Source organism: Melospiza georgiana, chromosome 8 (genome assembly GCF_028018845.1).
Source record: "Melospiza georgiana isolate bMelGeo1 chromosome 8, bMelGeo1.pri, whole genome shotgun sequence".
Taxonomy (NCBI): Eukaryota; Metazoa; Chordata; class Aves; order Passeriformes; family Passerellidae; genus Melospiza; species Melospiza georgiana.
The window spans coordinates 25,794,763-25,806,722 of NC_080437.1; the positions used below are offsets into that span (position 1 = coordinate 25,794,763).

Genomic DNA, 11,960 nt, shown 5'->3' on the forward strand with positions numbered 1-11,960 from the left:
TCTCCAGGTGAAAGGAGGAGGAGCTTCAAAGAAAAACATGTGACCTGTAAATCTAGAGACTGTGAATCACAGGTTCAGGGAGGCAAAGGATATACTTTCCTGATGCAACTTGCAGTTTCAATAGGCTTCCATGTAAGTAAAACGTGCCCATTAAACAAACACTGGAAACTGAATTTTTAAGAAACCTCAGACCTTAGAATTATCTAAAAAGCCTGTATTCTTAGTGGATAAATTCTTCTTTTAGCATAAAGAATTGATCTCAACAAAGAAAAGCAGAAATTTAAAGAGGGTAAAGCATATGTCTCTCTTACTGTGTCAATTTACTAAAATGCACCGTGAAAAGGATACAGATACCCTGAAACTGGATAACCAATTTCATAAAATCTTGTTCTTGCACACCCAAGCTGGCAAAGCCACAGCAGTTTGTGCATGTATCAGCTTTTGTCTCAGTTACTCAGAGACTGGTGCCACTCTCCATTGTTTAGTGTCAGTATGTCCAAAATCTAACAGTGGCTGTGACTGGTTTAAAAACCAACAGATACAAGAGTGTCACTGCAGCAGGACAGGTTTCAGAAGATATCACCTTCAACAATATTGTCTGATTGAGTTTCTGCTCCTTTGTGTGCAGGTCACACTGGTGGTAGAGGATAGATGTGTCCCCACCATACTGAGAGCTCAGGCTTCCATTTAGGCAGACAGGTGTATCATGATCAGCCACTTCCCTTGCTGCCCCCTCTCCTTCTTCCTCAGATAAACCAATCTCAGAGTCAAGATTTTTCTTCTGAGCCTGCATATCAGAAACATGGCAACTGTGTTAAGTTTGTACACGATCCAGTGGCACACATTGAAGAAAATTCTAGAGGTTATATTCTTCAATTTACTCAGTGATCAAAATAATCCAAGTTGAAATGATCATATCTGGAATTCTGGGTCTATTTGTAGGTTCCCCAGTACAACACTGGGAATACTGAAGTAAGTCCAGTGATAGAGCACTAATATCAGTAAAGATTTAAAACATTTTATATGTGAGGACAGACTGAAAGAACTGGAATTGTTTACCCTCAGGAAGGAGAATGCTTGGAGGGGTTCTTTTTCCTGTGAGGGTTGTCAAACATGAGAAAAGGTAGCTCAGAGAGCTTATGGATTCTTTCACCACGGAGATATTCCAAGCCTCACTAGACATAGCCCTGAGTAAATGCTCTAGGAATGCTGGACTAAATAACTTCCAAAGGGCTCTTCTAACCTCAGCTATTCTGTGATTATTTAAGACTAATACATTTTTTTTAACAACATTTCACCTTGATTTATGTTTTTAAATTTTTTTTGCCAACTCCTAGAGCAAGAAAATGGGCCTTAGGAATGTAATTAGTTAAAGAAGTGATAAAATACCAACTGAGAAGATCATGATGTGTACCTGAAGATCAGCTGTCCGCTTTAACTGGAGAACTTCCTTCAAAGTTTCCAGCTCTTCTTTACTACGTTCCTTCAGTGGAAAATTCCTCACTGCAAAATCCATATGGAAGCACTGCTCAAATTTAAAATAAAAAATCCACAGTAAGGAGTTCTTCATCATGCTTCTATCAGTTAATTTGTTCAATACCTGAATGCTAAACAGTTACACACTGCTTCAAATCAGGAATAAAATTGAGGATCAATTAGTACAGACAATGTATTAAATACATTGTATTTAATACATTGTTTTGTGATGTTTCCATCGTCTTCTGTCACCTGTGCATTAAAATTGTATTTTAAAAAATAATCCATGGGTGTGGCCTCTTTATCCATCTTCATTCACAGAATTAAACCAGAACTAGTTTGTTTGTTTTTTTTGTAAAATGAATTGGTCTTTCACTACCCTTGGGATCATTCAGAATCATCAGTTTGACTCATCTCCCTCTATTTAAAAGGAAAAATCAGGTTCGAATTTTGCTTTTATGTTCTCTGTAGCAGAAGTCATATGGACTGACAAGGAAAATTAGTATTTACTTCTTTTAGCAATAATGTGTAAATATATTGTCTGAGATCAAGGAATTAGAGTTCCCTATTTGCTTACCAGCACTACTTTCCACTTTAGAAGGTAAAATTCATCAGGCTCAGACAAAATTAACAGAATAAAAGATTTCCCCAAGCCTTGGGAAGAAGTGAAGTTTTTCCCACACCATAAGCAAATCAGAAATGTATTGTTTTGTCTCTGTACCTTAAGGAATAAATAAAATACTGCCGAAAATATCTTAGAAAGCAAAGGTTACCTTAACTGCACGTTCTTTTACACACATGTTATCCCAGCACTCAAATTTGATTAAATCCTGCAAATAGCAGTAGGATAAAATCTCCATCTCAATCTCCCTCTTCGCCTTTCAAGACAAAGAAGAGAAAATAACAGCATGTGGTGCAAAGTAACAATATATGTACAATTTGTATTGAGTTACTGAAAGAAGACCAACAAATGAAATGAATTATCAATATTTCATCATCTTAGACTATCACAGCTGTCTTCTCCAAAAACTATCTGCATAGTACTGAAGGCATAATTTTCTAGAAGAAAAGCATTCTAGATCTTAAGCAACAATCCCAAGGCCACAGTGTGAGATTTATAGTTTCTGGCATAAATCATATTCCAGTTTCCCTTGTCTGCCTCAGCAGTTTCACCTGCTTCAAAAGTGACTTTAAATACTTTCCTGGTTTTCTGCTTCTCAGCAGTGAACAGCAACTTTGAGCTAATCCTCTGTTATTTAAAATCTTTTCTCCTTTACACTGATAGTTTTAAAATGTTCCCCCATTCTGCCATACCCTGGCCACATCTTCTTCAGCCTCTGCTTGCACTTGTTCCTGTTCTTCTAAATTCAGGTTGAACTCCCTGTGCTCGAGTTTCTCAGTGTCTGGCACCTGCTCATTTTCATGCATCATTTTCTGAATCTGTTTTTATTTAAAAAAATATAAGGAATAAAAAGTAATTTGAATGTGAATAGAGGAACTGCTATTTTTAACTTGACATTAGAGAAAATTATTTTAATTATCCGCAGTTTTAACTGCCTTATGGGAAGAAACAGAAGAAAAAGGAGAGGACAGTCTTTTTTATAATGGAAGGTTGTTAGGCAGAAATTAGCTTGCTGAGGGGGTAGATAGCTCAAGGTATGAGGCTGGCACAAAATATTCATTTGGAGCAAAGGAAAATGAGAAGCAGACAGTAGCTCCTGGCAGTTTCAGCATTGGTCTCTGAAGAGGCACATCTCTTTAATACCTGTCTGCTCAGAGTCTATGACAAAAATGTAGCTGAGCACTAGAGCTCACAGCCATAAAGGAAGTGTTCTTGTAAACAAAACTGGGAAGCTGAGCCATTACCCTGGTAAGAAACTCACAGTTTCACGCAGTTTTCTAATTCCCATTTGCACTTCTTTCTTCTGGTTAGCAAACCTCAGAGTCTCTTCTCTCATAACCTGACATACAACCAATGCATTGTTGAAAGGCAAAAAAAAAAAAAAGGCAAGAGAAAAAAAAAGTCAGAAGTAATCTAAAGGAATATTATCTGTACAGAAAATAAAATGCCAGAGGGGTTAATAACTGAAACAGACACAACCCTAATTCAATAGGATGATTCTCAGAATTGCACAAGAGAGAACAGATTTTACAGCAGGTCACATTGTAAACTGGTTGTACGGCAATAGCACTTGAAAAAAAGAAAATATAAAGAAAGATGTAATTACAACTGCAATGCTTACAGACACATTAAACTGCATAAAGCCTACTCCCAGAATTTTTTAATCCTTAGATTTTTCATTGTGGAAAATTTTCACTGTTTTCAATTTTCATTGAGTAATCTGCTTGGTTACTGGTAATAATCTTCTTGACAACTTTTTGACATATAGTATAAAAAGTTTTTAAGTTTCTAAAATAAGTGAATTTGTCAGGCTTTTTTCCCCCTTGTTTTTATTTGTCTTTTTTTTTTTTGTATTCTCCTTGTATAGAACTGTTCTTCTGGTCTTCAGAGCTCCTATTGTGCTAGGCACCTTCTCTGATGTGTTTATAACCTTGGCCTTTGGCCTAGAATTTCTACAAGTCTAGATCACAATGGTTAAAGAAAGGGTCACAATGTGAGAAAAGCTTTTGAAACTAGATCTGTTTACAGCAAATACTTTGTTACCCCAAGTGACTAATGACCCTTGAAAACTCTGGTTTTGATTAATACTTTACATGTGATTAATGTTTTTGAAAGTACCTTCTGTATTTTCTGGCCCATCCATGTCATGCCATCAGTATCTGTGACATCTCCATCTTCTTCTGTCACCTGTGCATGAAAAGATTTCAGTGGTGCCTCCTGATGTTTATATTAAGGATATAAACAACTAGCTCAGGTACTATAAGAGTGAGTGACAGAAAGATGGAAATTAAAGAAAAAGTGGACTCCCATTAGAAACACCACCACCACCAAATTAGAGGGTGCTACAATTTTCTTGCTTAACTAGTCCCCAGATCTGATCCTGCAAACTCTTGCTATTATGCACAGCCTTTTGACTGAAATGATTGACTGGACTAATCTCTGAAATCCCTATTTTGATTGGTTTCAATGAAAAGCCATACAATTAGTAACACAGAATGTATAGCAGTAACATCTCACTGGGAAGGACATGTAACTTCACATGAGGAGAAACTGACTTTCACAGAGTTTTCTGTGGCTGAGGAAACCAAGTGAAACTCAAGATGTGAATGTCATCTTCACATAAATATCCTATTTCTTTGATAGTACTCTTTCACAAAGTACTATTTAAGCATATTCAGCCTATCCTCAAGGGTATTCTTCCACTTTAACAAAAGGATAAATGTATTAAGGACAATTTTTATCATGTAAAATTTTATGATAATGATCAAACTTTTCCCCCCCCATAAAAATAAAGAAAGCACTTTAAATTTCTTTACTGAAAATGATTTTGATGTGGATTCTGGGTCAAAATTCCATTCTGCCATAGATTTTAAAACAGAGTCTTCAGCTGAAATAGACTCGTTCAGTATATCATGTAGAGATTGCCAGTAATGAGCAGCTTTTTCAACTTCAGTTTTCTTTGTCTCCCTGGTAAACAGAAAGGGAACTGATGTATTTTTCATATATTATGAAAAAGGACAAAGTATTAAATATTCTTTATAACACAATTATAAACTTATTAAAAATGCACATTCAATATTTTTGTATTGTTTGAGTTCTAGAATTGCACAGAAATAAAAATTCTGAAAGATGGATTACCCATATTAGAAATATTGCTCTGACAGAGTAATCTTTATTAATCTACCTGAACACTTATTTTCCTGCAGGAAAGCTGTACTTTCAAGTGCCTCTTACTCGTAATGTCTGCTAAGAGCTTTCTACAGGCACAGTAGAATTTCCATTAAAGCTGTGATGTCTCCTTTTCGCTGAGTTAAAACAGTATCTCAGATTACATCCCTTACATGCCCAGAAAGCCCTTTCCAGAGCTGATGTGAGAATGATAAGAGGTATCAAGTTATGTTTAGTAAGTCCAAGTGCCAAGTCCTGCATTTGGCCACAATAACCCCCTGCAGTGTTACGGGCTGGGGATAGTGTGGCTGGACAGTGCCCAGGCAGAAAGGGACCTGGGGTGCTGGTTGCCATGAACATGAGCCAGCAGTGTGCCCTGATGGCCAGAAAAGCCAATGGCATCCTGGCCTGGATTGGGAACAGTGTGGGCAGCAGGAGCAGGGGGGTCATTCTGCCCCTGTTCTCAGCACTGGTGAGGCCACACCCTGAGTGCTGTGTCCAGCTCTGGCCCCTCAGCTTGGGAAGGACGTCGGGACACTGGAGCACATCCAGAGGAGGCAACGAGGCTGGAGAGGGGCTGGGAACACAAACCCTGTGAGGAACCACTGAGGGAGCTGGGGGTGCTCAGCCTGGAGAAAAGGAGACTCAGGGGTGACCTTATCACCATCTACAGCTCCCTGAAAGGTGGTTGTAGCCAGGTGGGGTCTCTTTCCCCAGGCAGCAACTGATAGAACCAGAGGACACAGTCTCAAGCTGCACCAAGGGAAATATAGGTTGGTTATTAGGAAAAAGTTTTTATGGAAAGAATGATAAAGTACTGGAATGACCTGTCCAGGGAGGTGGTGGAGTCACCATCTCTGGATGTGTTCAAAAAATGATTGGACATGGCACACAGTGCCATGGTTTAGGGCATGGGTTGGACTTGGTGATCTTGAAGGTCTCTTCCAACTCAGTGATTCTGTAAAAATTCTCAGAAGATATTCCTGTATGTTGTGCTGCAATCAGACCCAAAGTGTAAGACTTTTCCTGAGCTAGGGAGGTCAGGCTGCCTCAAAAGATGAAAGGAATGATTTTATTTCTATCCAACTCTTCTCCTTACTTTGAGACTAGGAAAAAGAAGTCTAGAATCACAAGTAGAGGGAAAAATTTATCAGGACACAAGAAATGACACAATCAATATTAGTCTGCCACTTTATACATACTTCCACTTCAGACACACCAGGGCACAATCATTTTCACCGTTAACTAGGATGAAATTGCCATCCAGGGAGAATATCATGGATCTGATTCCCCCTCCGTGATATGAGTGACAATGGTTTTGAGCAAGAACATCCTAGAGAAGTCATAGAAGCAGTATCAGCAAATATGTTTTTATAATAGAGTATGTCTTTAAAATATTTTTATTACTTAGATTTTAAAAATATTTAAATGTTTCTTTATTTTTAGATAAAATTCAATCCAAAATGGCAGTACAAAGTACATAAAATACTAGGGTTTTTCAGTTTAAAAAGGTTTGACTACACATGGGACAAGTTTGTGGTATATTGATTTTGCAGGAGGTGAGAACAGTAGCAAAATTATCGATACTAAAATTTACTGAAGAAGGAAGTAAGTGGTTTGTTTGCTTTTTTTTTATGTATACACACTCATTATAAAAATAATTGTCATGTATAATGCTAAGCCAGTTCATTTTCAACATAAATTTTTCTCACACAATTTCTATTCAAGTGAGGAAAAGTTTACAGTTCAAGGAAGCAATTTTCACACTTTTGTCTCACATAAATCAAACAAAGCCTGTGCCCAGACGCCCACCTACCAGAGCAGAAGTATTGTACATAAACAAAACACCATCCTTGGCTGCTGCTGCCAGCCACTGGCTGTTGGGTGATAAACAGAGCAAGCCTGATCCAAACTGTTTGCTAGGAACCGTCAGTTCTGATGAAAATATTGTTGGACCTCCGAATGTAGTCTGCCAAACAAGCAAAAGGTTAGCAGCAGTTCAGATGATGTCTATGCCATTTGGAGAAAATTAATGAGAGGTTTGTGGGTTACCACATGCATTGCAGTTTAAACTGCTGTTGGATTACTGAGCTGAGGAAGTAGTGACATTGCTGTGCTGCTGATTGCTTCTCATTTCTGCAAAAGGGCCTGGATTCAGTACGTTCGAGCCTGAATTTCTTGGCTCAGAAAGGATGGGACATGTCAAGGAGGAATCTGACCTTAGAATTCACCTTTTTACCTGCCTTGACTCATAAACTCTGGGAGACCTATGAGCTGCAGAGAGCTGCAGCTCTCAGCAGGCAGTGAGAGTGGCTTCCTGAAGCCCCCACTGCTTCCTTGCGAGGCTGGGCTGAGATTGCATTTGGCTCAGTCCCTTCAAGAGCTGCATGTCCTCAGAGCAGACTGCACAAACCCACAGCTCCAGCACAGAAGCCACTTTTAAGTGCCTGCAAGCTGTGTGGATTTTAAGAATCAAATAATAGAACAAGGACATTATTTTTGCCAGTTTTCTGAGCAAGTGGTAAGATACTGAAAGTTGATGAATATGCATGGAGTAGGTATTTTGACCAGAGAGAAGATTTCTTTAAGGTAATATCTTGCTATATTAATTTCATCTGCAGCCTTTGTTTTTTGTTTTTATTTAGCTGCATTTAACCACCATCCAAAATAATGCAACTTCAGAGAATTACCACTTCAGAGAGGTGATATTGACAGATGAGAGGTGCACAGGAGCAGTAGCCATACACAGTGTTATTCTTCAGTCTGACTGCTGAGCTCAAAGGGTAATCCACATCATATTGCTTCTTTTTCAGGTCACTAGCATTAAACATTCCTTGTTCATTCACACAGTTTTCATTATCTAAAGGATTGACAAAAGAAAGAGGAAGAAGAGGCATGAGTACCATTAATACAGGTGCTTTTTCTATCATGTAGTTATGAAAATGATCCTCAGCAAGGAGTGAGCATGAGGTGAGTTTTCAGGGAAGTGACTGGAAATTAATTAACACTTAGATTTAACACCAGCTCAGTGAGCTGTGCTGGTGCAGGACACTGCAGTCAGGCAGAGCAATAGCTCTACTGGCTCTAAAGAAGTACTGGAAACACTTTAACCACCATGATGTAACTATTTGCATGCACTAATTTACTCTGCTTCTTGAGTATTACGTCAACATAATTAGTGCTAATTAGTTTGCATGCAGGTTCATGTCACCACTGCCTTCATCTAGAACTTGTTTTAGGAATCTCTGCCATGAGGAACACACAGCCTGGGTGGTATTGGTTAAAGCACTGCAGTTCACATCTTCAAAAGGGCATTTAATTTGTTGAGAAAATTAATACATTTTATTAGTTAATAAAAGTTAGTCATATAAAGGTAATATATTTTATTAATTCCCTAATTTGAGATTTAAAGGGACACCAGAAATTAAGACTGACAAGGCACCTGATATAAAACTGAAATGAAGACAATAACTGTAGTTCTTCAGCAGCTTTGAAAACAAAGCCTCATTTTATATATCTAAACACAGGCAGAAAAATAAGTCCAAAATTAGTGAATATTTAAAGAAAATACTAACTTTGTTGAAAACTACAAAACTACTTTTTGAAAAGTTTGTAAAATGTAAGGCCTTTTCAAAATTAAATGTAAATAACTTGAAAATCTGACACTAGCCTTAATTGCCCTAGAAAATGAAAGTATCTATTTCAATTTTTACCTGTTATCATTGCTGAAGTCAGATGAAAAATTTCCAGTCTTGCTTGTTGGTCCTTTGCTACATTAAGAAGTACCATCACTTTCACTAAGTCCTGCTTTAAGTCAGGAGTTACAGCAAGATGGAGCACTTCACCTTCCAGTACTGAAGCAGGTAAGGAAGATCAATGGAAATTGTTACTGTGGCATGGTAACTTTGTTTTTATTAAAATATTCTGTGACAAAAAATGAGACTCCTGTTGGGAACACAGCTCAGGAGTGCTGCATGCACTCAACTCCCCTTGAGGCACTGGGTGCTGGGAATCCCTAAACACCAGCACATTAACATTACATTAAATAGTTAAATCTGAATTTACCTCAAGCTTGAATTGTAGCAATTTTGAGGCTATCTGCTGATAACTGCAGATAAAGAACAGAAAAACCCTCCTCTAACAAGTCCTCCACACAATGAGAACATATATGATCAGGCAAATTACATAAGTTATTTAAGGAGATACAGTTCTGTTTGCTAAACCAATTAAAATGATAAAATAATGTCCTTTATACTTAAAATTATGGTGAAGATCTATACACACAGATATGATCTGTAAGAATAATGCTTTTGGAAAAATCAATTCACAATTTCCAATTATTTTTTTGTGAGTTAAAATCATCATATTTTATTCCTCACTATCAATCATCAAAGCTGACCATTTCAGCAGTTCCCATGTAAAAGATGCCTGTGGTAGAAATTTGAAATAGGAGATTGCACACAATGATTATAACCTACAGTATTTTAGTCCAAATTCTCACAAAGTTCTTTAGTTCTTTGCCATTACTATTAATTTTATGCTGGAGCTGTGATCAGTTTGTCAGTTAGTCCATTCTTTTCCTTGTGAGTTATACATACTTTGAAAGAAAGGTAACATTGGTACATTTGCTAACTAAAATTACAAAGGGGAAAACAAAAGCAAAAACCAAAACCAACCAACCAAACCCACCAAAACAAAAAACCCCAAAAAGAACTCTGGCCCTTAGAAAACAGGTGCGAAGAATATGTTTAGTCCCCCAAGAAAATTAATAGAAGGAAGGTGAATGGCTTAGGCTGAATGATAACTATACTTTAAATGCATAAAATAGAGAAAAGAAAATGTAATTAATGTTGTTACATGTATTACCTGTATATCCCAGAACCTGGAACAATTTTGATGGACGAGCATCTAGAACAAAGATGTGTCCTTCTGTAGCTCTGGCAATGAGGAACTGACCAATCTGATCATAACTAGGTAAAATCAAGTCCAAGTTGAAATCAATTCAATACAGTCAATAAAAAGAGTCAAATAATTTCACTCCCATAACTTGCCTGAATGCATAAACATAAATTTCAGCTCCTGGGTTTACAGTTTAGGGTCAGATATAAAGCTCAGTACTATGAGTGCAGTTTCTAATTGAGTGAGAGATCAATTTAAAGTTGATCATACTACACTGCAGTATGCACTAACAACTTTGTTAAGTCTAAATTTCTTTTACATTCACTATTTTGGAAATAAAATTATTACACAGATCTTGACATTATTTTGAAAAAAAACCATTTATGCATTGATTTAATTTTGAACAAGTTGCTTTCTGTATTTATTTTTAAAGTTCTGTCTTAGGTAGCTGTGAAAAGGGATACATCTGAGTCTCAAATAACAGGCAGATTTATATTAAAGTTTAACAGTTCAAAATCCATTCTATCTTTTGCAAAGGAGAGTAAAATACTCTCAGATTTTTCAATAATTGCGGGCGGGGGGAAGAAACCCAACCGAAAGAAAACCCCAACCAAACACCAAAAGCCTTTTAGATAACTAGAGCTAATTACAAGAGGACTGGCAATCTCCAGAACTTCAAGTAAATGAATAATTAGCAATGGTAAAAAAATCCACCATATAGAAAGAGATGACCAAAAGGCTTAAATTTAACTTCACAAAACCTTAAATTTATATTCAGTGAGAAAGAACCCTCTAAAGTGAGATACATGGAATTGTGCATAATTACTGCATATGTGATTTCTCAGAAAGGATCTTATACATCAGTATCTTCTGTGTTCAGTTAAACCTTCTTAAAATACAGATTATATTTCTCTCATAAATCCTGCTACTGCCTCTTGCAAACAATTCAGAATATGCTCAAAAAATGTAGAAGCTATTAAAATATTTCAATTTTTTATTTGTAGAATAAAAAAATCAATTTTTTTTTTGTTCAACTAATATCATTACTCAAGGAATAAACTGACAATATCTCTACCCTACTACATACTTACTGCAAAGACAGCACTGGAAGTTTGGAAAGAAAAGTTTTGTGAACAACCCTTGGAGCTTCAGCTTTGGTAACATCAAGGAAACAGATTTGACCTCTTTGGGTCCCTACAGCAACACTCTTGGAGGAGGGACTGCAAGCCATAGAAGTTGCCTGGTTGAGAAGTAGAAGATACTTAACAATTCAACATATTTTTATATATTATACTATTTGCTAGCATGCAATTTCTTTGCTATTTAAAAGTCCCTAAAATTTGAAGAAGAAACCACAAGTGGTTTATTTAAAAAACATGTTTTTAACAAAGAAAGTATTTAGAGACATAATGGAAATTTTATCTATGCTTTGTAGCTACACATCAAAACTTAATTCTGTTCTTTACAGAGAAAAAAACAACCATTATATCCACTCTCCAGATTTTAAATGAAAGAAGTTTCACCTAAATAAAACAGTGAGTGCACTGTTGTGTGTATAGCTGTTATAGAAAGGGGTTTTATTCTTTACTATGTCAGATTTCAGGGTCTGAATGCATCTTAAATCAGGACAAGGCATTAACAGTTGGAAATACTTTTAGCAATTCAATTCTTAAAACCTGTTTTTCATTATCAGTCAAGGCATTTAGCTTATATACTTTTGAAACTTTTCTGTCACTCATTAAAAAAAAAAAAAAGGAATACCATAAAAATTTAGATTTTTTTTTACAAAGATGTA

The 11,960-nt window shown here is 36.6% G+C and overlaps 1 protein-coding gene across 1 annotated transcript in view; it reads right to left on the reverse strand.

Moving 5' to 3' along the window:
* Window positions 1-11,960, reverse strand: part of CFAP43 (cilia and flagella associated protein 43) — a 42,708-nt gene that overhangs the window by 13,060 nt on the left and 17,688 nt on the right. The window contains exons 12-24 of the mRNA XM_058029617.1: window positions 11,257-11,405; window positions 10,133-10,236; window positions 8,980-9,120; window positions 7,957-8,126; window positions 7,083-7,235; window positions 6,469-6,599; window positions 4,915-5,065; window positions 4,217-4,285; window positions 3,360-3,437; window positions 2,791-2,916; window positions 2,250-2,354; window positions 1,415-1,525; window positions 584-787 (exon numbers count right to left, since the gene is read on the reverse strand). Of these exons, the coding sequence (XP_057885600.1) occupies window positions 584-787; window positions 1,415-1,525; window positions 2,250-2,354; window positions 2,791-2,916; window positions 3,360-3,437; window positions 4,217-4,285; window positions 4,915-5,065; window positions 6,469-6,599; window positions 7,083-7,235; window positions 7,957-8,126; window positions 8,980-9,120; window positions 10,133-10,236; window positions 11,257-11,405 (1,692 nt within the window). The remainder of the gene's footprint in view (window positions 1-583; window positions 788-1,414; window positions 1,526-2,249; window positions 2,355-2,790; window positions 2,917-3,359; window positions 3,438-4,216; window positions 4,286-4,914; window positions 5,066-6,468; window positions 6,600-7,082; window positions 7,236-7,956; window positions 8,127-8,979; window positions 9,121-10,132; window positions 10,237-11,256; window positions 11,406-11,960) is intronic.